The sequence below is a fragment of the Gopherus evgoodei genome, chromosome 12 (assembly GCF_007399415.2).
Source record: "Gopherus evgoodei ecotype Sinaloan lineage chromosome 12, rGopEvg1_v1.p, whole genome shotgun sequence".
NCBI classification, from domain to species: domain Eukaryota; kingdom Metazoa; phylum Chordata; order Testudines; family Testudinidae; genus Gopherus; species Gopherus evgoodei.
In genome coordinates, this window is record NC_044333.1 from 6,119,382 (window position 1) to 6,145,144 (window position 25,763).

The window sequence follows — 25,763 nt, forward strand, 5'->3', positions numbered from 1 at the left end:
ATAAGGGTGGCAAGTTTCCCATACTCCACGTCAAAAGGCAACATCTGTGCTTGCTTAGCCCCAGCATAATAGGACACTGGGTTTTATGATGCGTTGAGGTATGACAAATTAAATATTTTAGTAATAATAGTAAAAGGTGTCTTTTTGATATGAAACCATATGCTAGTCCATTGTAACAGTGGGAGGTCAGCATCAGGTTATATAGAAGTGTACAATGCTGGTTCTGATACATTACCTGGCAGTTGTTAGTACCTCCATACTTCCATAAAAAAATTGAAGTTCATGGCAATAGCTGAAATAGTATTGAACAGGGGGACCCTCACAAAGGTCTCATTTGTGTAAGATCCACAAGCCCTGTTGAAGTGATACATTCCTATAGACAAAGTGCTGCAAGCACGTAGTGGGGAACAAACAGTACCTGCATAGTATTCGCAGCATTTTCTAATTCATCGTGCAGTCGTGTGCACAGATACAAAACAGTAGTATGATTCAGAGGGATCTTTGAAGGGGAAAAATCTGACAATCAGTACTATGATGCATAGTCTGTTCAATCTCTCTGGTAGTCTGTGCAGTCAGAGAAATATGTCTCTCCTTTGGCGCACTCATTTGCATGCTGCAAATACCGTCAGCACCGAGTATGACAACTCATGAACAATGAACAGCAGGAAGGCACCTCCCCCACCCCCAATGGCTAGATTCACAAGAGGACTTAAGTGGCTAACTCCCTCTTAATGTGCCTAAAACCAACACTTAGGCCCACTCCCATCAGAAAAAACATTGCTCAGCTGCCAGCTGCAATTCCTAGGTGCCTAAGCTTCTGCCACTGTGCACGAGCAGAGCCACCTACGTCCTGACACTTGGCAACTAAGCGCTGGCAGGATTCTCAAGCTAGGGTTTTCCCCATCTATCTCCCCTGCAGGGCCCAATGCAGTAGGCACGTCCTGAGTCCACCAGATTGAGCCTTGCATAAAGACAGTCATTGTGGGCGTGTGTGTAGCCCTGGCCTAGTAATTAGGGCACTCCTATAGATCCAGATTTGAATCTCTATTCTAGCTGATTCAAAGCCCTTACATTTTCTCTCATCTTTCTTCTCTCACTTTCCTCCTGTGCCCTCTCATATTATACACTCATCCATGCAGCCACTACTACATACTGCTCACACATAGGAGTGGTGAAATTTCACCATACACATCACAGAGGACTAATCCCTCTAGCCAAATGCCTGTGTGAAAGGTGAAAACTTCCTACTGTCCCATGTCATTACCCAGGTGAGAAGCCAACACCTTCCAGTCCCCAACCTGCTGTGTGAAGCAAGCATGAATAGTCATTTTCTGCTCATCCCTCTCATTCAGAAGCTTCCTGGTTTCTGCAAGGGTTGGTTTGTGTCCCCTTATCCCTCCCTCAGCTTTCCACTTGTTGCATGGGGGGTTTCTTACTTTATCCTTCCCTACTCTCTTTATCTTCTGTTTTCTTCTCCAGCACACAGCTCCAGTCCCTCATTCTGCCAAGCAGCAGCAAAGTGGAATTGATTAGACTTTTGTCAGTTTCATGGTTGGCCACAAGATACTGAATAGCAGTAGTGAAAACAGAGGAGACCCAGGTTAGTTTTCACTCAGCTGCTGCATGGAAAGGCTCTGAAGAGCAGCAAAGGCGCTGGCACTATCTGCAAATTCACACAGGCAGCACTGCATCTGTTACACTCTGGTTATGACTGAGAAGTTTTGTTTGTAGCCATAAGGGCTAGCAGCTGTAGTTTATTTTTTTTTAAAAAACTCAGTTCTGCAGTAGTTGATGGCAGTTGCCAGGAAAATATGCCTACTAGCAACAGTGCAGTTGTCACACCCTGCTCTGAACAAAAATTAATTCTTGGCTGAATGTTCCCAAGGCTGGCTACACAGTCAATGTGTGGTTATGGTAGTTTGGCAGTAGTGAGATCAATTGAGTGTATGCAGTCAACAGGTTAATAAAAAAAATCTGGACTGGCAAGGATTCAATTTCTTTCATTGCTGTAGCTGCATAATGTTAGCCATATCAAAGGAGAGAGAACTACAGACTACTTCATGACATCCAGAGATGCTGAGAAAGGACGCACATTAAACCAGGTATAGTTAGGGTGACCAGATAGCTACTGTGAAAAAACGGGATGGGAGGTGGGGGGTAATAGGCACCTATATAAGAAAAAGTTCCAAAAAGGGGGACTGTCCCTTTAAAAATGGGACACCTGGTCACCCTAGCTATAGTATATGATCAGGTCACACAGGAAGAGAGCGATCATAACAATTTACAGTTATCATCTGCTGTCAGGAGACTTAATCTTCTAAAGCTCAATGCAAACAAACTCCAGGCTAAGACTGAGCTACTGTGGAAGTAATTCGTAGTCTTTAATATACAGCAAAATCTTTTTGCAGCAAATCCCTTAAACATTGCTTTCTTCCAATTGAGTTCTTGCAAAGCGTATCCACGCTTGGTCTTTTTAATGGGGTTGGCACTTGCATCTCATGAGCACCCCCTTTCTTTGGCCGATGTACCTGCAATCATAGTTCTTTTCAGGGGCGGCACCCACATCGTGCGGGCGGCCCCCTTTGGTTGGTTGGGTGTGATCCTGTGTTTGATTTTAGTTTTTTCAACAGGGTGGCACCTACCTCTCGTGAGCACCCCCAGCCAGTGGTTCTTTTGGCAAGTCTTCGGCAACTCAGCCCTCCAGCCAAGCTGCATACGCTGTCCCCACTTCCAGCGTATAGAGTCCTGGGTTCTTATCCTGGCCCTGGTATGGGGCCATCGCTCTTAGGCTTCTTTCCAGAGGCACCGCCTTCTTCAACCACCCAGCCCGAGCCCATCTTGGTACCCTCAGCTGGTGTCCTTTTCAGCAGCCCTCCCTGGACTCAGTCTGCAACCAGATTAGCAGGACTCATCTCGGTACCCTTATCTGGTCTGGCCAGGTTCTGTGCTCAGTCCCCCGGGGCTCAGCCTGCCCACCCTAAGCTTCTTGTGGTCCTGCTGCTATTCTATCCAGACAGCCAGGCACCCAGTCTTTGGCAGCCTTCCCTGGGTGGTTCTGTCTGGTGAGCTCTCTGCAGTGAGCTGTCCATGGTCCTGGTCCTAGTCCTGTTTGTCTAGTCAGCCAAGCACCCAGTCCTCCCTCACCAAGCTCCATAGGGCAACTGAAGACTCTGCTCTGCTGCGTGCCTTTTATCTGGCCCCTTATTGGTCACTCCAGCAGCCCGTCTGGTTGGCTGCTCCTCTGCAGCCACTCTAGGCTGCTTGGAGACTTCTCGCTGCTTTATTTTGAGGCAGGGAGACACAGGGCCACAAGGCCTCCAGCAGGGACCCTCTGGACTAGTCCATCCTGCCACAGGCTTCATATTATGACTTGAATGACAGTAGTAGCTCAAGACTGACCCAAGGTGTATCCAGATGCTGATAGACAACTGAAAGAGAAACTTGGTGAGAAGCCAGCAGGGCATGGCAGACCTGGAGTAAACACTCTACCCAGGGGTCAAGTCATGCCAGGATGCTTTGGAACACCATTCTGGCACTTTTTGAGGAAGTACCATAAGTGTGTTATGGCACTTTTTTTTAAATAAGGACTCACCCACTTACTTTAACAATGCAGAGTATTTCCCCTAGTGTAGATAATGTTGGGTCATGGTAACAGACACCAGCAGAATAGAGTTGCCCATTTCCCTCCAGATTAGTTCCCCTGTGGAGCTCTAAAGGGTATGACACCTGCAACGTAAGTCAGTTTTGTATGGTGGGTCCGGACACTACAGTCCTGAAATAAGGGTTACTTTAAAGGAAGTATTACTGTGATTTTCCCCCTCTTCTAGGGCAGTTGGGGCATTCACCGCAGAATTCTGGCAGGGTCAGATTTTCTCTCAGAAAAGGGCACTTCAGCTTCCTGTTACTGAACAAGAGAGACCTCTAAAAATGAAAAAGTGAGGCTCTTGCACATACAAGCAGCTGATGAAACTGGAGTTATTGGATGGTCTAAAATATGTTACATTCAGTTTTCAGAAAACTAGAAGAGACCTTAGGACCTTTACAAGTTCTTTCCTTTCAGAACAGGTGGAGTCCCTCTCACTGCAGGGAACATATGAAGGGAAAATCCACTCCCTTGGAGATGCCTTCAAAAATTTTAAAAGCTTGCAATCATTAGATCTGTCCAGAAATATGATTGTCAGTCTAGAGGTAAGTTCCCCATTCTCTGTTGAACTCTGCAACCTCAAGATATTTTGTAAGAGGTTTAGTGTTATAAAGGATTAACAATTGATTTTTTAAAAAATCTAGTCAATCTGATAACCTGATTAAAACAAACCGGTTTTCTTTCACCTCAGGCAGGGAAAACTCTTCATGGTTACCCTTTTGGTAACCTGTCAGTCCCATTCCTCCAGGCAAAGAGTTCTGTTTCCTTCTCTGAGGTCAGGAAATTAATTTGGGCCCTGTAAAAACAATTCCAGTTCTCCCTCATGACAAAGCAAGGCAAAAAAAACAATGAACCAAAAAAACCCAAAGGGATTCGCTCCTGACTATATAGTATCAACCAAAAAAACCCAAAAGAAGTTGTACCTCCCTTTTCAGCAGGGTAGACAAGCACTCATAAAGATGTCCAGCTCCTTAGGTTCAGAGTAACCATTCTACAGTTTTTCTTAGCTCCTTTTCCTCTGGGCTGACTTTCTCTGCAGTCAAACTTCTCTTAGCAAGTATGGCTGGCTTGCCACCTCCCAAGCACCCCATTGTGTTGGTACACCTCCTTGCCTCCATTTCCACTTACTACAGCTGGGTCACTCTCAGAGTTCAATCACCTTTCCAGGTAACAAAAGTCCCACCAAAAAAAGTTCAGTAGAAATGAATAGTTCTCCAAAATATTCAGACGAATGAGTGTGTAATAAACCCCATGTGCTGTGAAAGGCAATTGAGAGAAAGTGAACCCATTCAGAACTGATTGGCTAAATGATGTTTGTTTATCAGAGGTTATCCTGTATTGCTTTCCATCTCTATTTGGATCACAGGGTAATAGTCCTTTTAGAGTGCCTTTTAGCTGAATATCTCCCAGTGCTTTACCAAGCTATACATATTTATCACCAGTTTACAGATAGGGAAATCGATGTGCAAAGAATGTAAAAGACTTGACCAATGTGCCACAGTAAGTCTGAGGAAGTCTCCCTGTTTAGTGCGCTAAAGACTATACCATGCTGTTACTCTTTTAAATTTATAACTTTGTATTTCTCCTTACAGGGTATTGAATATTTATATTTGTTACAAAATCTGAATTTATATTACAATCATATCTCATCCTTGCTGGAAGTGTCACGCCTCCAAACATTACCAGTCCTCTCAGAGCTGGATCTGCGCCTCAACCCCGTTACCAGAAAAGAATCAGATTATAGACTGTTCGCTGTCTACACGCTACAAGCCCTGGAAAAACTGGGTGAGAGATATTACTGTTGAATGCTGAAGAAAAGGTATTCAATAGCAGAAATCTGTTATTACTGGATCAGTGTCATAAACTGTTGTGGCAGTTCAAACGCACCATGGGAAGGAGGAGGATTTCTCCCATGTCGTTTGTCAGCTCCTCAGGCTCCTGCCTTCTTGCTGAGTTTATAATCATGCAAATTGTGGTTCTTCCAAGTTCTGCAGGTAAAGCTGGCAAAACCGGTAATCTCTACCGTTCCCATAGTTGTGGTTCAGAGAACTTACAAGCTCTTCAAGTTTAACAGCTCAGTATTTTTCCTTTTCTTAGAAAATCAAAACGAACAATTGTATAAATGTAACTTTACAAATGTACAACTACAAATTTAAATCCTCAGCGTAGCAAATTAAAAAACATAAGGCATTCCTAGTAATGCTGACTCAGCCACAAAGTTGTTTATTGCTGTGTTGCTTCTTAAAGGCTCAGCCCTTGTCTACAATCTTTTCTGCTGTGTGTAAGGACTGTTTCTACAGCCTGTGCAGAGCTGCTTTCCAGTTTAATTTTTTATAATTCTGTGTTTTTCCAACTGTTTGAAGGTACTTGATTAGACCCCAGCATCACTTTATGCTCGATCTAGAATTAAGTCTTTGTCCTGAATTTATCACGTTGCAGTCTGTTGCTATGGAAATAACTGAAGCTAAAAGCAGGTTTATGACTTCACTACAGAATCCATGTGAAAGAGCTGAAGTCAAAGCAGTATGTCTGACTTCGCAGGCTGTTGCCATGGCAGTAGACTGTAAAGTGAAGTATGCCCTGTGCTGGCAAGCCTTTCTCCGTTTGAATACTCGATTCAGTGCACAGCGACTATGAGTCAGGGAGAAGTGTGGCTAATAATTCTGCCCCTATCTTAGCATGTATGAGGCACTCCAACCCCCAAAATGGACTAAGGTAAGTACGTATACTTGGGCTAAAATTTTAAAGAGCCTTTAGTAACTTGGGCCATGTCCACATGACAAAACTTTGTCAACCTAACTTAAGTCAGCATACAGACACCACAGTTATTAAATCACTGGTGTGCACACACGCTTGGCTCCTTGCAATAGTAGTTGCGTCCTCACCAGGAGCGCTTGTTATCAGTTGTATTGTCAGCGTGGGGCATTGTGGGATGGCTGCTGTAACAGTTGTAAGTAATGCAGCCTCTACACTGCCACTGCAGCCACCTAATTACATCAACTGTGACTCTGTGCCGCTTGGGATGGTGGTGTTACTACATCAGCATAGAGAGGCACTTATGTCGGCGAGAGCCAAATTTAAGTGAAGACCCTTCCACAGCTACGGCGACATAAGGCAGCTTATGTCAACCTAATCCTGTAGCATAGACCAGGCCTCAGTCTCTTTTCAAAAGTGATTCCAGCACAAGAAAGCCTAGACCATATTCAAAGTCAGTGGAAGTTAAGCTCCTAATTCAGAGGCACACTTGAAAAATTAACTATTGGTATTTAGATCCTAGCTTAAAATCTCTGTTGGAACCATAGTAATGAACAGCAATACTCTGCTCCCTTGAATTCCTCCCCACCTTGACTTAGATCTTTATAGGCCTGGCTTTGGAATCATCAGGTGTTTTGCTGTGGACATCGATTTCAATGTTGTAACGAGGCCAGGCTTCTCCCCAGCCTGCAAAGGATCCATTGCCACACACACCCAGAGTCTCTTTTAGATGGCTTTATTGTCCCAAACTTAAACAAACACAGTTCTGCAGTTCACGCTGGGCTATAAGTCCCAGGGGATATTTTCTCTTTACCTTTCAGGCACTCATTCTGCCTCCTCTCCCGAGGGACTCTGGAAACCTGGCTTCCTAGTTCTGACTCATCAGGTCTTTCTTACTTCCCCAGGTCAAGGGCCCTCCTTTAAAGCCTAATCCGGGGCCAGGTCTGCACTAAGAAATTAGGTTGCTATAAGGTATTCCAACCTAACCCCTGGTGTAGACAGTGCTATGTTGATGGCAGAGCTTCTCCCATTGACAAAGCTACCACCTCTGGGGGAGATAGAGTATCTATGCTGATGGAAGAAGTCCTCCTGTCGGCATAGGTAGCATCGTCACTGAAGCACTAGAGCAGCACAGCTGCCCTTGTGCAGTGTTTTAAGGGTAGACCAGCCCTGGGTCAGCTGGTGCAGCACAGGTACACTGGCCCTGCTCCCTCTTAAAGAGTCAGTCACCCTATAACCAATGTCTGCACTGATTTTATTATATTCATCTGGGGTCTCTCAGTCTCTGTAACAACATCAAATTGGCTCAGGTAGTTCTGTAGCATATTGGGGGATTTGGGACGCATTGTGTTGGGTCCTGCAGACATAAACTGTTTCTGCCCTGGAGGGCTTAGAATTTAAAAGACCTAAACAAATGAAGGGATGGGGATGGGGCTATAACATATAAACCAATGAATGCTCGATTTTGTGTAAGTTACATGTTGTTGTTGTTGAGCTATTTATTTTAAGTGGGGTGAGGTAGGGGGACAAAGAGGAGTTAAGAAGAGTAAGGGAATAAGAACAGGGAGAAAGAGGGACATCTCAGCTCATCACATGCCTAGCCAAGTGACGAAAATGTGCTCTGCTTCTGGCTGTCCTTGAAAAATACCTGAAGATTTCAACTCGTGCAGAATACTGTGTAACACACTTCTTAAGGAGGGTTAGCTGCTGAGCATGTAACACCAGTGCTCTGTACTGGGCTATCGGATTATTCTCTGAGTGCAATTCAGGGTGTTAGTTATGGTCTTTAAAGCCCGGAATGGGACTCTTTCATCTGGGAGATCTCCCTCTAATATATACTATTGCAAGACTTACAATCTTCTTGGTTCCTTGGGTTAGACTGTTTGTGGTGTGTAGGGGGGTATTCTCCATGGAGAGCCACATCTCTGGGCATTTCCCTCCAGTGGTCAGCCAGAGCCAGAGTCTGGAAAGCTTCATAACATAGACTAAAAGACTTATTGAATTGGGAAGCTATTTGAAAATCTTTGGCTTAATGTAACAGGGATTGGAGTTTTGCTAAGGAACAGAGGTTCCATTGATGGGCCTTTCGGTAGCTTAAGAGACTTGCATTTTGTCTTCTTCAGACCTGCTGATTGTTTATCGTGGAGTGGTGCCTACTCATGTGTGCTGATATAAATTTATGAATGAATGAAGGGACAATGAAGTGATAATTTCAGCATTATTGGGCAAAATGTTCCTGGGTACTTATGAGCTACAGAAGCACCCCAAAGTGCTAGTAATGTGCACAGTACATGCTGTATTACTTACTCCCACCCCTAGTCTAGAACACCACTGAGAGTCCCAGCAGCTAATGTATCTTTTAGTCAGAGATCTCCATGTTTCAGCCTAGAACTCTGACATGGAGTTTACGTGCTGGGGAAAGGTGAGATCTCTGTTTACTAGTCACAGGATGTGATCTGGAGACAGCACACCCAGTGACAGGAAGGGGAGCAAACTGTAACTTCTTTCCATCTTGAGTTGATAGAACTTTCACTCCAAAAGGCTGGAGGCTGCTAGGCCCCACTGCTTGTGCTCTAACTCTTCCAGTAGCCTCCACTTCCAATGTTCTGCCCTTAACCCCACAAACATCTCTCTAGCCACAGGTTTTTGTCTGGTGCCAAAACCACCACCATCAGCTTACTGCAGTGCAAAGAACCTTGGAATATGGCCACTGACGTCTAAGGGCTTGACTACATGATGGGGTGATGCACTCTATGGGATTGTGATTTCTAAAGCGCACTAATGTATTGTGCATCAATTGATCTGTGTAGACAATGCAGGTGCACACTAAAAGTTCCATAATGCATCTTAATGTAATACTATTTCAGGCAGCACTACGCTAAAGCCCACCAGCAGGGCCTGTGCAGCCCAAATAATGTGCTACATGTTAGTGCGCTTTAGAAATCACACGTCCATAGAGCGCATTACCGTACCACATAGGCAAATCCTTAGCTCCAGACATGAGTGAGTGAAGCTTCAGCTCTGTGGACACAGCAACTTGTGTGTTACTTTGCAGTGTGGCTCCTTTTAATTGAGCTAGGCTAGCTTGGCAGAGCTATCTTAAGTGTATATAGCACACGTTAGCGTAATGTCTGAAAATTACAGCCTGAAAGCATAAGTTTAAGAGAGTCATAAGTAATTGAAAGGGGGAGGGAGGGTAGAGTGGAGTTCTTTATGTAATCGTAATTTAAACACTTGCTACCACTCCCACAAACAAAAAAATTCAGTGCATTCATCTTACGTTTCTTGGTGACACTAAATACACAAATTTGGGCAATGAGTAATAAACAATTTATCAGAATCTTAGAAATTAATTCCCTTCTGATCTTGAATTAACTTGCTAATAAATTGATACACTGAGTATTCATATGGAAATACTTTTGTAATAATATTAGCAGCTGTACTGTGAAACTGTCCCATACATTCCAAATGGGGTTATATATATCTTTAATCTTGGGTTAGGTTAATCTGTTATCAGTTTTCTAATAGTTAATGGAATTTCACCTGGTGTGGGAAAGGCTTTAAATGTTAATATTTTACTTTCCCGAGTTGTGGTTATGCAGTATACAGGCTGTTGCTGTGGCAATTTCTAGAGTCTGTTTTTGCTTACACTTGTGATAACAGTCGTCAGGGCTATACTGTAACACTAGTGTGCTTATATGCAAAAAGAAATCTACAAATGTTCAAATAATCTTTCCTCTTTTTAGATGACAGAATAGTTAGGGAGAGTGAACGAAAAGCTGCCATATTGCATTTTGGCCTCAAGAGAAAAGAGGAGAGTTTATTTTCTGAAAAAGAAAGCGTAAGGTAAGCATGTTTGTTTTGTATTTAATTGGTAGTACCCTACGTAGCGACTTGAGGTTCCTTTGCCATGTAGACAAAGTCCCTGGAAATAAATATAACAAACCGTCCACTTTTATCCCTGTGTAGACATACCTATGAGTCTCTGGGCCAAATTCAGCTTTGGGTAAGCAGATGGCACTCCACTGACTTCAGTTTGGTCCTGATGGTAAATAGTTACTATCTCTTGGAATTACCTGCTGTAGAAATCATGGGCTGTAAACAATGATCAGTACTTTATTGTTCTGCCTAAAATCTGTTCAACTGATTATCTAAAAAGTGACTAAGCGCTACAATAGAAGGGAATATTATGGAACACACTTTAGCTATATCATTGAGAAATCTGTCTTTCTTTGCTTTGTGTCAATTTGCTAATTCATAGGGTTTTGTATTATTCAACTCAGCTTTCTGCTAAATGGTCCTAGTTCTTTGTTTTATAAATACAGCACCATAAGTTGTACTTGCACTACAAAATATATTGCTTTGGGTTATGCTACGAAAGGTAACAGGCAACATGATTAACTGGCACACCCAAGTATATAATTTCTCTGAATATAAAGGGCAAGCTATTGAAAAGAACCCAGATTCCTCTTAGGTGGCTAACTCAAGTGGCAGGATTTTCTCCCTTCGAAAATCTGGCTGCTTCAGCTGGGTGCCTAAATAGGACCTGAGCTCTTTTAAAAATGGGGCCAGCAGTATTTTGCAATGTCTTATTAACACCAGACATGCAAGTGCTTGTCATGTCTCAATAAATGCAATTCCATGCTGAAATAGGCTTAAAATGGGGGATCCATTTCTGTTTGTCTCTTCGTGTAGTTGTCTTTCTGTATGAAATTTTACACCATGATAATTCATATCCTTTTAATTTTTTGTGTAGGTTTTTTAGCTTATCATAAATTTCTAATGCAAGTGTTTTTTGAATTAATCTCTGACTAAAATTTGGCAGGGGGGTTAACAGTTTATTGTTGATGGGCCACATTTCTAAAAGACCTCAGCACCTGACTGCTCCTACTGTTCTCATTGGGAGCTGCTGGCTACTGAGCACTTCTGAAAATTGGGTCCCAGTTGTGAGTGCAGAATACTTCTGAAAATCGGGTCTAGTGTGCATCTTTAAACCAATGTTGACTATCTACACCAAAATTATGAGGAAAAAATTGAGCATATGTGAGACAACAGGTAGTTTTGGGGAAAACTTGTTGAGTTAAGGGAATTTTTGCCATTTTTCATAAAAGAAAATGTATTTGTCAGCAGAGACTCAGTCAATGAATCTTCTGTTTCGGAGACACTCACAAAGAATTGTCCATTTACAAAATGGCTCCCATCTCCCATTGTTCTCTATAGGCTTGTTGCCTCAGGCTGCCCTTAAATAATTAGTTGCCATTTCCCCAGGTCTTATAAGAAAAAAATTTAGATTTCCCTTAGCAATAATGGCCACTGCTTCTCATTGTTCTCAGCTGTAGTATAACTGTTGAATATTCATCTTATTAAAGCCAAAGACTCAAACACAGAGACCAGTCTGTTCAGTGATTGTAATTTTATACAACATGGCCACTGAGTTTTCACAAGTATAAAGCAACTCTGCCTGCAGCACAACTTCTGTAATGGACCCAAATACAACAGTGCTAGGGACTTCCTTTTTCCACTCAACATACAGCATTATTCATAGTACTTCTCTCTCCTTGCTTCACCAAAGTAACAATCAACAATATTTTAAATGCTGCAGAGGGCTCTGCTCCAGACTGGCATATACAAGTCTTGAAAATCTATTTACATACCTGTCATAAACAGAGTGTTAAGGGTTAATGTTTCTTATACCTGTAAAGGGTTACAAGCAGGAAACTGGACACCTGACCAGAAGACCAATCAGAAGACAAGATACTTTTAAATTCGGGTGGAGGGAAGTTTGGGTGTGAGTTCTTTGTTCTTTTTTCTGCTCTCGGAGGGTCTGAGAGAGACCAGACATTACTACAGGCTCTCTAAGTTTCTTTTCATGTAGTAGGTAAAACAGGCGGTTTAGGCTTTTTAATTGTTTTATTCTATTTGCATTTGTGGATCTGGCTGGTTAACTTTTATATGTGTAGTTGCTGGGAATATTTTGATTTGTATTAGTACTGGGGGGAAAGTCTCTTTCTGGTGTCTGTAAGCTATAGGACCCTGTATATTTACATCTTGAAGTTACAGAGATAATTCTTTACTTTTTCCTTTCTTTTATTAAAAGATTTCTTTTTAGAGAACCTGATTGATTGTTTTTTTCTCTGTTTCCCTTGTTTTATCCCAGGGGATTGGGATAACTCACCAGGACGGGTGGGGAGACGGGAGGGGGAGAGAGAAAATCTCTCTCTGTTTTCCTTGAATCTGTTTGCCTCTTTGTGGAAGGGAAGGGAGATGCTTCTCTGTATGGTGATTTAAGAGGTTAGATCAGTATCTCAGGATAGCCCAGGGAGGGAAGTTCGGAGCGGGGGAACGTGGGGGAATGGTTTATTTCTCCTTGTTTTAAGAACCCAAGGGATCTGGGTTCTTGGGGTCCCTAGGGAAGGTTGGGGAGGTCAGAGTGCCCCAAAACACTATATTTTTGGGTGGTGGCAGCCTATCAAATCTAATCTGGTAATTAAGCTTAGGGAAATTCATGCTAGTATCTCATTCCTGAACTCTAAGGTTCAGATTTGAGAAAGAATGCTATGACAATACCAATAACTCCTTGCAAATATGTTAACAAAATATTGATCGAATTTACATAGCTGAAACAATACAGAGAGAGGATAGAGTACCTGAACCCTGAGATATATTCAGCATATTTTTCTGCCCTGTCTGACTAAACTCATTGTGTTCCCCATCCCAGGAGGTTCTGAGTGCCTCCTGAACAGTGATGATTGTTTCCCAACTCCCACTGTCTTCAGGGAAAAATTAGAGATCTCAGCCACTTCCAGGACTGGCTGTTTTACCATTGTCTTCAATGGAAGCAATATTAGACCATCCGATCTGAATCCATTTTAAGTTGTTATAAGGGCTTGTATACATGACCATGTAGTTCGCAGCAAGCTGGGGGCATGAATCTACCCATGCTAACATGTTGCACACTAACTTTCCATACGGAGCCTGCTGATGCCCACTGAGGGCTTGTCTATATGGTGCATTAAAGTGCACTAGCGGGGGTGTGAATTGTACCGTGCCCCAGAGTGTCGCACATGAACTGGCCATAACGGCCCTGATGGCACTCAGTAAAAAGTTCCTTAAAAACAACAAGGAGTCCGGTGATGCCTTAAAGACTAACAGATTTATTTGGGCATAAGCTTTCGTGGGTAAAAAAAAGCACTTCTTCAGATGCATCTGAGAGGTTCTTTACCCATGAAAGCTTATGCCCAAATACATCTGTTAGTCTTTAAGGTGCCACCGGACTCCTTATTGTTTTTGTGGATACAGACTAACATGGCTACCCCCTGATACTTAAAAGTTCCTTAGTGCATGATGATGTAGTCCCATTTTGAATAGTACTATGTCCATGTGCACTTAGGGAACTTTTAGTGCATGCCGGGGGGTCCACACAGCCAGTTAGTATGCACCATGCTTGTGTGTGCTAGAATTTATACCCCAGCTAATGCACTATGTAGACAAGCATTAGCAGTTCCTTAGTGTACTTTGATCTAGTCCAGTTGCAAAGCAGGTGATGAAAGCACACTAAGGAACTGTGGACCCTGCTGATGCACACTAACAGTTCCTTAGTGTGCTTTGATCTACCCCACTTTGAAACAGGACTGGATCAAAGCACTCTAAGTATTGGGGGGATAGATTTACACCCCAGATTGCCAGGAGCTAAATGTTTGCGTAGATCAGCCCTAAGAAAATTGTCACTTTTCTATGCTGGGATAGACAGTGGTAGAAGTGGATTTTGGTAGAAGAGAACGTGGTAGATCAGAGACTTTTGGTATCTATGGCATGCCCTTTAAACCAGTCATATTCTTCTTGTCTGTACCTGCATCCAGAGAGTGGGAGTATTCTTTGTAAAATGTAACTGGTAGGAAATGACATTTTGAGGGAGAAAAGGAGTGTAAACAGGATATTAAAATTCTGTTACCTTTGGGTACAGTTGCAGGGCCCGATCCTGCCACTCTTACTCATATTACTCCACACCTAACCCTGGTAAATCTCTTTTCGGTTGCAGCTGTAGGGAGAATACAATGAAGAACTATGCAGTAGATAAAGGGACTTCTTCAGGACCTAGTTTGGATATTGATAGCAGCAGAAATGAAACTGGTAAGTTGCTTCTTACCAATTAATGTAGCAAATATAAAGATGTATAGTAGGCTTGTATACAAAGTTGGAAATATGCAGGTATTGAAAATACAGGAGGAAGCAAAGCCTCGTGTTTTATTCTGACTAATTTTGGAAATCACTCAATAATTAGCATCTCTTTAAAAGGAAAAAGTTCAGCTACTGACTACAGTCCATGTAGAAAAACTAAAGCGCACTGCCTTTGAGATTTGGCTGTGTAGATCCACACTTTGGGTTGTGTGCATCCCCCATGCTGCTAGGTTGGAATCTTCTCTAAAGGAGTGATTGTTGGGGTTCTGCAGGTGCCCCTTGTGAGTACAAATATTTGAGCCTGAAGAGTATTAAAAAAGAATGCACTCCCAACCATTTTCATTTCCTTTTTGGTCACTGGCAGCTCAGGACTTCAAGGACCTTTGGCCTCCTGTTCGAGCTGTCTCTCGAAGGCCCAGTCATTTGCGCACTCACTATGTGCACAGTACATGTTTTTTAGGGAGAGCTTTTGAAGATTGCTAATGATCAGGCGGTTCTTTCTGAGAATCGACCCTTCTCCCATAATAAAGCAACCGCTTTCTAGTTACCTCTACAATGTTAAGTCATGGCTTCTAATTATTTTCTCTTTAACAGAGTCAAGCCAAAAGCAGTTAACTCATAAGCTTCTGTTAAAATGTGAAGCAATGGATTCCACACTAAATGCTTCATCTGCTTCTGCAGTACAGGCCAGCAGTTCAGCTAAAGAGAATAAACAATGCAGCAACATGCTGGGAACCCAAGTAAGACACTCTTGAGTTGTTGTTTAAGCACTAACACTATGCTTGCACATTGCTTGCTCTTCTTTAAGTGATTTGTATCTATTTTTGGTGATGCTTTAATTTTTTTTGCCTTCCTTCCTCAGTGGCTGTGTATAACATGGGCGGAGATTGGCTGGATAGTATAGATTAGCTTAGCTTTTTCCTTTTACTTTAACATCATTTAAAAAGCACATGAAGTTCAGTGCAAAAATCTTTATGAATAGAGCCTCAAGATTGGGAATTGAAATGCACAGTAGTCAAGAAATTCATAGTTATGGTTCCTACAGCTACAATAAGGTGTCCACATATTAGGCCAGCTCAGATGTCCCAGAACTCCAGTTGGTGCTTTCGATCACCTGTCCTGAGACAGCTTGATCCCAGGGCACACTGAATGGCTTGCTCTAATGTGGTAATAATTGCCCCAAATTTGTTGGTGAGGCGCATGCTCTAGCCATGCTGTTAGCTCTCCCCATGTGCTCCATATTGGCAAGATTTGATGGTGTACCTCCACGCTGGCTTGCCACCACCACCTGGGGACTCCCATACACAAGGGGAAACTCCATTTTCCATCCTCTTTGGGCTACTTGAGCTGAGGCTATGCTCTGATTCATTGTACCTACAGCAATCAGCTTAAAAGCATAAATAAGTATGTAGAATACTTCAGACATCAGTGTGACCTAGTTCCCCTTGGTGTAGGAATCTTTACTTTTGATTGTCCTGTTGTTTGTGTTTAAATTCTTAACCTTAATGCAGACTTCCAGTGAAGCGGACATACTGTGGGTTTGAATTCCTGGTGCTAGTGACTTCATGTTTGAAAAGCTTCATTTAAATTTGTGTTCAAGCCTGCACTCTTGTGTTCTGCACCTAATTTGTTATCAGTGTGGCTTCTGTAGCCATAGAAAGCCTGTCTGTTGCAATCCTTTCACTCAGGGAGCACAAGGCTTCACATTTTCAAATTTTCTTTTAATAAATGGATGACTCGGACCCTCTATATCAGTACGAAGTGCATGATCTGATGTTTCAAATATTTTTCAGCTGGAAGAAGTGGCAGGAAAACAGTTGCTGAATCACAGTCACCTGGAAGATGGTAAATGCTTCAATCTTCATTTTTCTTTCAACACTGGGACTTTTAATTCTTTCCTACATCAATAATAATCCTTTAATTCTCTTTCAAATTCATCCTGCTGCACTACTGAATCTAATATTGACACTGGAACAATTTATCAATGCTTATGGTGGAATCTCTATCACTGGCAAATTTTAAATCCAGATTGGATGCTTTTCTAAAAGATCTGTTCTTGTACAAACAGGAACTAATTCCAGGAAATCCTCTGGCCTGTGCTGCCCAGGACATCAGACTAGATGATCATAGTGGTCCCTTCTGGCCTTGGGATCTATGAATCTGTTCATTGACTGTGCCAGTAGAAGTAGTGCTCTGAATATAGTTGTCATGTATTTCCTGTACACAATAGGCTGAAGGGCTACTACAAACAGGTCAGGATTCTGAACCAGGTTTGGACTGACCACAGCGCTTCCTGCTCAGTAATACACACCACGTATGGTCACTATAGGTTCCTTTACTGTTCTATCTGGTATGGCTGAGGTTAGCTTAAATAAGGTATATTGCACACAGCACCATCTAGTGGCTGAACAGTATAATACAGTTAAGTATTCCATTAGTTTCAGTAACTCCTCACTTAAAGTTGTCCCCGTTAACATTGTTTCATTGTTACGTTGCTGATCAATTAGGGAACATGCTCTTTAAAGTTGTGTAATGCTCCCTTCTAACGTCCTTTGATAGCTGCCTGCTTTGTCTACTGCTTGCAGGAAGAGCAGCCCGTTGCAGCTAGCTGGGCGGGGGATTGGTGAACCGGCAGCCCCCTATCAGCTCCCCACTCCCTTAAGTTCCCTGTGCAGCAGGTGCCTGTAGTTCAGCTGATTCCCTCTCTCCACTGCCATGTGCTGCTCCTGCCCTCTGCCTTGGAGTTGCTCCCCGCAACTCCTGCTTGCTGTGCGGGGGGGGGGAGGGAAGGAAGATTGAGGCTAATGTCAGATTGGGGCTAATGTCAGGGTGTCCCCCTCCCCCCCCCCGGCTCCTTCACTCCACTTACCCCATTTTCCATAGAGCAGGGGGGACACAACAGGGCTTAGGACACGGAGGGAGCTTGCAGCAGCTGCTGTCTCAGCAAGCAGAACTAATTAACAAGGCAGTGTACTTAAGGGAAATGCGCATATCTCCCTCCATTCCTGCTGCCTTCTGTAGAGAGAAAGTATTAACCGTTGAGAGCTCAGCCAATTGCTAGTTCATCGTTTAGCAGTAAGGGAACTATCCCACCCTCTGACTCCTCCACCTCAACCAAGCTTCACAATCATCACTGTGTACCAATATTAAATTGTTTGTTTAAAAGTGTGTGTGTGTGTGTGTGTGTGTGTGTGTGTGTGTGTGTGTGTGTGTGTGTGTGTGTGTGTGTGTGTGTGTGTGTGTGTAAAAAATATAGCCTTTTGTCTGGGGAAAAAAAAATTCCCTGAACCCTAACCCCTTCATTTACATTAATTCTTATGGGGAAATTGGATTTGCTTAGCACGGTTTTGCTTAAAGTCGCATTTTTCAGGAACAGAACTACAACGTTAAGTGAGGAGTTACTGTACATCTCCTAAGGTTTACATTTCTACCATTTACTTAACATACACTATCACCCTATCACTGAAGTTCAGTACAGCTCAATCTGTTAAGTATCTCTGAATTGGTACTCTCTCTGTACTGGTTTTCTAATTACACTAGTAACAACATATAACAACGTGATCATCTGGCAGTCCATTAGTTGCAACGACCAGCAGAGGTCAGTTCAGAATTCTTGAATCTTCTTCTGCATCTGTCATCCTTAGATTTTGCTCTGATTGCTCTTTCTGAGGAACAATAGATGTTGATAGCTTCTGTTGAACTCTCCACTGTTGGTCTCAATCACGTATGATCAGGGCCGGATTTAGGGGCAGGTGACCCAGACAACTGCCTGGGGGGCTGGGGTTGGGGGGGCACTGAGCTTGAGGTGCTGTTTTTGTTGTTAGCATGAATAAATACAAATTTACAGATACTAGCCTAGCGTGCAAATTTATTGTCTTATATGACTGATAAATCATGCATGCAAATCATGCATCAAAATAATCAAATGGGCTACAAATGCAATAAAAAATAAGGTATTAAAAAGTTTAATAAATGAGGGGGGGCGCCAAAGATGTTCCTTGCCTGGGGTGCCCTTTGGCCTGGGGCCGGCCCTACATTGAATTATTTTTTCTTTCTGACTGCTGTCATTGGCTATCCAATTTGACACAAACGTGGGCACCAAGTTTTAGAGAACTGTCTGGTCTAGCTGAGCATCATCTGTTGTAAAAGTTTTCGTAAGCTGTTTTTACTTCTTGTCTGATTTGGCTACTCTTTGTGTCTGGCCACTTTGGAGATAGATTCTTTTCCAGAGTTGGAACAGCAGTTCTGAGTTGTCTTCCAATCAGGAATTGTGCTAGGCGATATCCAGCACTCCCTGTTGGTGATGTCCGTAGCTCAGAAGAGCAAGGACTGGATTTTCCTGCTGAAGGATTTTCTCAAGTGCTACTTTGCTCTCTGCTCACAAGAACAACTGCAGAGATCGATACTGGTTCAGCTGGATAGTGACCTCTCCGTCGTAGGTCCCCTGCCAGCTCACCAATGCTTCCCACTGCACAGGGTCCTCTCTTGCCAAGTTGTCTCAGCTCTCACACCCTTCACTTGTCCCAGCAAAAGAGTTAAAACTGCAAAGCCATTAGCACTGGATCTTGCAACGTCCACTCGAGAAGTATGTGACTCTCTTTGAATTTCCACTGTTTGAAAGTTGTTGGAGATTTCTTGGGGCAATGAACATTACAAAAAGCACGATTGTGAATGGTGACAGGGCATCCAAATGTGGCACTTAAGAGAAATGGCGGAAGCCCCATCATTTGAGACATTTAATACTGGAATTTTTCAAGCACCGGGGAATATGTTGTAAGGAATAATCCTGAATTGGTTCTTGTAGGAGAAGGGATAGCTGAGATCAAATGGATGGTTTCCATCTCTAATGTATGTTTTCATAAGTGTGTACAACATAAGACGTTATATTCAAGTGCCTGCTTTCTTATGATTTCTTTCTGTGGGGGCCAGTTGTTCTTCACAGGAAGCTTATAAATGCAGGCAACTTAAGTGTGAGGTTGGAATATGAGTAAAAATAAGTTTAGGTGAATGTTTTGCAGTTTTCACAATTTTTACTCCTATGTTTGTGCTTGTTTTTTGGCAGAATACAGATCCCTTCCATCACCACCACAAATGCGTTCATCCCTGCGCTCCCCAGACAAAATAAGAGCTGGACTCACAAGAGGAGGATTTCGGGTGACCTTTTCAGAAAATGATTCCTTAGACTCCTCTCTTGAGAAGGACATAATAGGAAAACCTAATACTTATTACCTTAACCAAGACATTTCTTCAACCAAGAGACTTCATTTGAGTGACACCAACAAAACGAACCCATACAAGTCACACAGAGATACTAGTCTAGATAGTTATGACCACCTCTACCTTTCCTCCACCCCTCAGAACAAGGACTTTAAGAGACTTCAAAAAGATAAGAGAAGTACAAATTTCCGAGATTCAAGTGTAAGCGTTGCTAATGAAATGAAGACAACTTCACAGTCCACTAGTAGTGATTTACTGACACAGCACACTGAGATGGACAATAGCACTCGAAGCCTCTTAAAACTCAGTTCAGGTAAAGACACACTTACTTGTCTTAATGGTTTTCCTTTTGAGAGGTTTAGGCCATGGCAGGGAGGATTGTATTTACTGCCGTTCCTACTTTTGTGGCCACCAAATGAATGTTAGGCCCTTGCTAACCTACAAATAAAAGCCATGTTCGTTCCAGGATATGAGAGAGACAAGAAAGGTGAGGTAATCTTTTGTTGGACCAGCTTTGCTTATGGAAGATACAAGCTTTCAAACTACACAAAACTCTTCTTCGATCTGAGGAAAGAAATCAAAGTGTTTGAGTTAAATACAAGTTGGGACAGATAGTTAAGCATAAGAGGTAATGTGTTGTAGGAAGTCACTAGAGATAGAGTAGGCAATAAGGGTTAGCTTGTTTATATGAACAGAGTTTGAAGTGGGCCATTAAAAGGTTAGCTGGCAAGTGTGTGTTACAGGGTTTTGTGATGAGCCATGAAACCAGTGTTCCTGTTACGTCCATGGCTCTTATTGTCTAGCAGCATGAACTTCAGTTCCCAGGCTCACCTTTTGAAGATGTTATGTAGGTTTCCCTTGAGGATGAGTATTGAAAGATCAGGTGTGCAGTGATCATTTTGTAAAGTGTTTGCCCAGGGGTGATATGGTGTGTTTGTCTATCACTTTTCTGTGTGAGTTCATTTGAGAGCGTAGTGATTGTCTGGCTTCACCCACATAGCTGTTGGAGTATTTGATAAAACTACATCAGGGAGCATGGTTATAACTCTGTTGTCCCCTAAACTGATTGCAGATAGAGTTCCAGATAGCAGAAGAATCTCATAATCAGACTAAAGCCTGATCTGGACAAACACAGTGAAGGGCCAATGTACATTACGACTTCAAACCATGTTAATTAAAAAATAAGTTTTAACCAGCCGCCCTGACAATTTTATTTGTGGAGTAGACAGGACCTTGATTTTACCTCTCTATCCCCTATGTCATTGGCTGATTCTAGGTCTGTTGTGTGGTCTATATTTGAGTAGTTGCAGGGCCCTGAACACAAGATCATTCATATTGAAGCCTCTTTTAGATTCCTAATATAATAGCATAGGTGGATTTCTTTCATCCTCTTTTTATTAAGGCAAAGTTACAATAAAATGTTAACATGCTGCATAAGATGTTATTTATTGAGGATCAGGTTAATATTCAAAGAAGCTGGCTAAAGATTCTGGCTTCTTCGCTGGTGAGCTTTCCTCCACACTAAAAAGCGTGATCAAATGTCTAAACACCTATACTCTTTTTGGTGCTTCTCTTGTATGTGTACTTAATGTGAAAGCTTTTCCATTACAAGGACAGTCCATATTTTGCTGTACCACAACTCCAGGAGTAGGAGGGGGGGTCACACCTTTCCAATAATTGCAATACAAAGCTTACCTTCTAACAATAAAAAAAGAAATTAATTCGATCAGAGCCGTAACTAGGCATTTTAGCACCCGGGATGAGCAAGTCACACAGATCGGTGAACATTTTAGCCTTGGCAGGTCCCTGTAGAGTAGCCCTGCCATCAATAGTCTATCCTTGAGCCCATCAAGGTGTTAGGGCAGATCCCATCTTCTCTGCCCCCTACTGTACTGTGTCCCCTTGCCGGGGTTTGGATATCTGTATACCCATATCTCTTGAGGCTGCCTCATATTCTCTGCTGCTAATGAGAGAGAGAGAGAGCGCCACCAGACATCAACTCCCAAAGGAAAAGAGGCAAAAAAATTGGATCTATTTGGAAGAAAAATGTATTCCACAGGAAGTTTACAACTTAGGATTGCCAACCAGCAGGCTGTGCTGGGTCGTTATGATTTTACCTTGTGGGAAATGTTTTAAGGGTGAAGAACAGGCTACTGGATGAAATGAAACAGGAGTCTGCTGCAATAGTGGATGAGGGAGAATTAGTGGCCAGGACAGCTCTCCAGGCCGTCTAGATGGGGATGACTCTGCTGCTCAGGCTTTGGCCATTGCTATGGAGAGGTGTTCATGGCTCTCGTCCTCCAGAGGGTCAACTCAACAGATCATTTAAGGCCTCCCATCTGAGGGTCCTTTGCTGTTTTCAGACAAAACAGATGATAGGCTGTATAGTCTCAAATATTTAAGGGCAACGCTTAAGTCTCTGAGCATCTGTATGCCAGCAACAAAAAGAAAGCAGTATCACCCTCAGCATCCTCACTGGTATCCAGCTTTTATGCCTTGTATCCAGGACCTGTCCAGACAGAAGAGCAGAAATCACAAAATGCATCCGCCTCCTCCCGCATCTTGTGCAGCTGCCACTTCTTCTTGGAAAGCTGATTTTTCCAATCAAGCATCTTGACACGATGGTCGAGGACAGATGACCGGTCCTCAGCATGCAATCATCTCCTACCCTACCATTTATCAATTGTTTATCCCACTTCCTACAAGCATAAATGACTTTAAGCTACAAGATGTGATGCTCAAGTGGGGCTATATCTTTCTGGCCCCAATACCTGTTTCTGTAGCAGAGAACCTTAAAATATGAAGCATCTCCTGTGATGTCAGCAGCTTGAGAATAAATGCTCTTCCAGTGATCTGGCAGAGTGCAGTGATTAGCAGTCACACATGCATGGACATGGTGGGAAGCAATATGAGGACACGACAAGATGATGATCATGGCTACACTACTTAGCCAAGAAATGTCATAGCTCTTCCATTTCTTCCAGTCTTTTATTATTTTATTCTGCATCGGACAGTAATGCTTTTTATGTTTCTCCACAACATACTTAAAAATATTTAAGATTTCTTTACCCATTTAAATGTACGTAGCTGACAACAGTTTGGTTTGACCCTTTGAGGAACAGTAGTTCCCACCATTTCAGATTTGTTGTAGTTCATGTGGAATCCCTGATACCTGCCCACATTCCAAAGTCCATTGTTCTATCATTTTAACAGGGTTTCTCGTGCCTGCAAAAACAAGACCTCATCAGCATGTACAAAGCTATTTTCTGTTATAATCCAGAAGGCATTTTGATCCCTTTACCATAGGGCTGTTTCTCACATTTATTGCAAACGGCTTCATTGCAAAAGAAAACAATAGTGAGGGATAACCAGCTACCTGGTCTGGTACCTTTAAACAACTTACAATGAGGGGATAACAAAAGTCTTTTGTTTCCAATGATTAATATTTTGTGTCAAGTTCTTTTACAGTGTTGTGTACATAACTAGGAATTCTTGCATGGATTGTTTCACTTACAGCTTGTGTATACAGTGCTTCCTGTGCATGAAGGGGGTGGAGGCTAGAATCTTGAAGCATAATCAATCTCCATTGGCTAAACTTACTAAGACTTTTTTTAAGGGAACATATCTATCAAAGGTTTTCATGTAGACCCGTCTCTCTTTTCCACAGCCAGCTTCATAAGACTACACCCTCCTTTCAGACAAGATGTCTGCAAAGTGATGCATCTCCCACATTTTGCCTAAAATTGAATTAATATTTGTTTAATTAGATTATTTTTGACATAGTGTAAAAATGTTGGTTCTATATCACATTGCAGATCATTGATCTTTGGGCGGGTCTGAACATATTCACTCAACCTGGCCTACATCTATCCACCGCTCCAGCTGTTTTGTTTCTCCTCTATGCTCTTCCCAGAAACACAGTCGCTCAGTGTTTTGGGTTTGCTTTTGTTTTATATGAATGACCCCTTTGAAACTTTGTTAGAATCATAGTCCTTCCTTTACTGATAAGCATATGTGAGTTACTGCTTGGAGGAGAACACCGAAAGATACAAGGGGGAAGCAGGATAAAAATGTCTGAGATGGTTAATCTGCATTCCTGTTTTCCTTCCCCTAGATCTGAACACCAATACACACCTAACCAGTGACCCTGCTCTGTTAGCCACTCGTTTTTCTACATTATCTACCAGCTTCAGTGATTTAACATCAAGGCATCAACTTTTATCAGCTGAAGCGTTGCTTGAGCATTCACAGCCAGCAACAATGAGAAAAACATTCCCATCTGCAATGCCTAGGAAAGACAGCGAATCTGCAGCTAACAGGTGCATGAGCCCTTCTAAAATGGGGTATAAACAAAGTGACAGACTGCATTCATCACTGGCCCCTCAGCATTGTTTTAAAGAGTCAAATAAGGAGGCAAGTGTCTTACTATTTAGCCTCTTTGCTGTACAGAAATGCATTTGCTATTAGTGGCGATTTATATTGGCATCTCATTATACTATGCCTATTTGTAACAGAAAATGGCTGTAAGAGCTATGGTGTGGATATGTTTTTGTATGATTCTAAATACTACAAAACTGTAGAATGCTACTTATAATGGGTTACGGAAGATAACATGAAAAAGGTACTCTAAGAAAACAGTATCCCAACTTGAGTAAACAATAGATCCTCCTCTGACACTACCTAGCAGCACTTAATTTTGAATCCAGGATCTTGCAGAGTTGGGGGTCCAAGCCCAGCAGCATTGGGATCACCTTACTATGGAATGTCCAGTCTTAGAGATGGAGTTATTGTGCCCACTTTGCACCACACTGGCAGCGTAGGTTGGACATAAACATTTTCTAAGCGGTTTGGGGATTATCACCCAAGCACAAGTGTGAACGTGCAGTGGTCTACAGACGTCGGAGAGGCTGTACATCACATGTCCTCTTTTGTTATAAGTGTAGATGAGAAGGGGGCATGGCTACCAAAAAGGAGGAGTGATTGTGATGACATTGCACCATACTAGCTGTCCTAAGCCTGCTGCTGTTCAGCACCTCAGGTTGCTGTAATGTGGAATACATAGTTGAGTGCGTGCACAGTGTAGCACCAGAAATATCCTGGGAACTAAAGGGCTCTTTTGTCTAGCAGAGAAAGGCAGAACAAGAAACAGTGGCTGGAAGCTGAAGCCAGACATGCTCAGGTTAGAAATTAGGCACAATTTTTTAGCATTGAGGGTGGTTAACTGTTGGAACAAACTTCCAGGGGAGGTGGTCAACTCTCCATCTCTCTATGTCTCAGATACAAACTGATGGCCGTTGTGGAAGATCTGCTTTAGCCAAACCTAAGTTATTGGGCTCACTATGGGGTAGCTTGGTGAAATGTAATGGTCTGTGATATACAGGAGGCCAGACCAGATGATCCAGTGGTCCCTCCTGGCCTTAAAACTCTAGGGATCAGAACAACACAAGCAGGGACTTTATGCCAACATTGTACACTAGTCCTGATTCCCACTGTATGCATTTTGTGAATTCCTAAGGATAGAGTTTTGGCCTGTGTCTACTCTCTTGTGTCTTCTTAGTTCCATATACCTTAACACTGGGACTAATTTGCCACTGCATTATACTAATTTTACTCATAATTCCATGGAAGCCAATGGAATTGTACCAGCAGGTCACACTCCTATGATGCAGTGGAGAATGTGCCCCATGGTAAATTTTCTGAGGTTCTAAGAGAACAGGCTGGGAATTCCTTTATCTCAGGGCTCTTGAAAGGAAACATAAAACCATTGTTTATAAAGCATGTAGATGACACAAATATTGCTTGGGGGATCATTAATGATAATTAGTGATGAGCAATCTGGGTCACTTAGTAAACTGGGCACAACCAAACATACGTTTTAATATGGCCAAACACAAGGTCAGACAGGTAGGACAAAGGTAGGTCACACTTGCAGGTTGGGAGACTGTGTCCTGGAACGTGGTGACTCTGAAAA

The 25,763-nt window shown here is 42.6% G+C and overlaps 1 protein-coding gene across 4 annotated transcripts in view; it reads left to right on the top strand.

Moving 5' to 3' along the window:
- LRRC36 (leucine rich repeat containing 36) overlaps positions 1–25,763 on the top strand; it is a 43,244-nt gene that overhangs the window by 1,035 nt on the left and 16,446 nt on the right. For 3 of the 4 annotated variants that reach the window (XM_030582071.1, XM_030582072.1, XM_030582073.1), the window contains exons 1-8: positions 4,087–4,188; positions 5,236–5,428; positions 10,144–10,243; positions 14,436–14,527; positions 15,170–15,315; positions 16,369–16,420; positions 19,638–20,105; positions 23,907–24,205. In XM_030582071.1, coding sequence (XP_030437931.1) covers positions 4,171–4,188; positions 5,236–5,428; positions 10,144–10,243; positions 14,436–14,527; positions 15,170–15,315; positions 16,369–16,420; positions 19,638–20,105; positions 23,907–24,205 — 1,368 coding nt within the window. In that variant the 5' untranslated portion in view covers positions 4,087–4,170. Of the gene's footprint in view, positions 1–4,086; positions 4,189–5,235; positions 5,429–10,143; positions 10,244–14,435; positions 14,528–15,169; positions 15,316–16,368; positions 16,421–19,637; positions 20,106–23,906; positions 24,206–25,763 lie in introns of those variants that run through there. The other variant, XM_030582074.1, reaches the window with a different exon arrangement.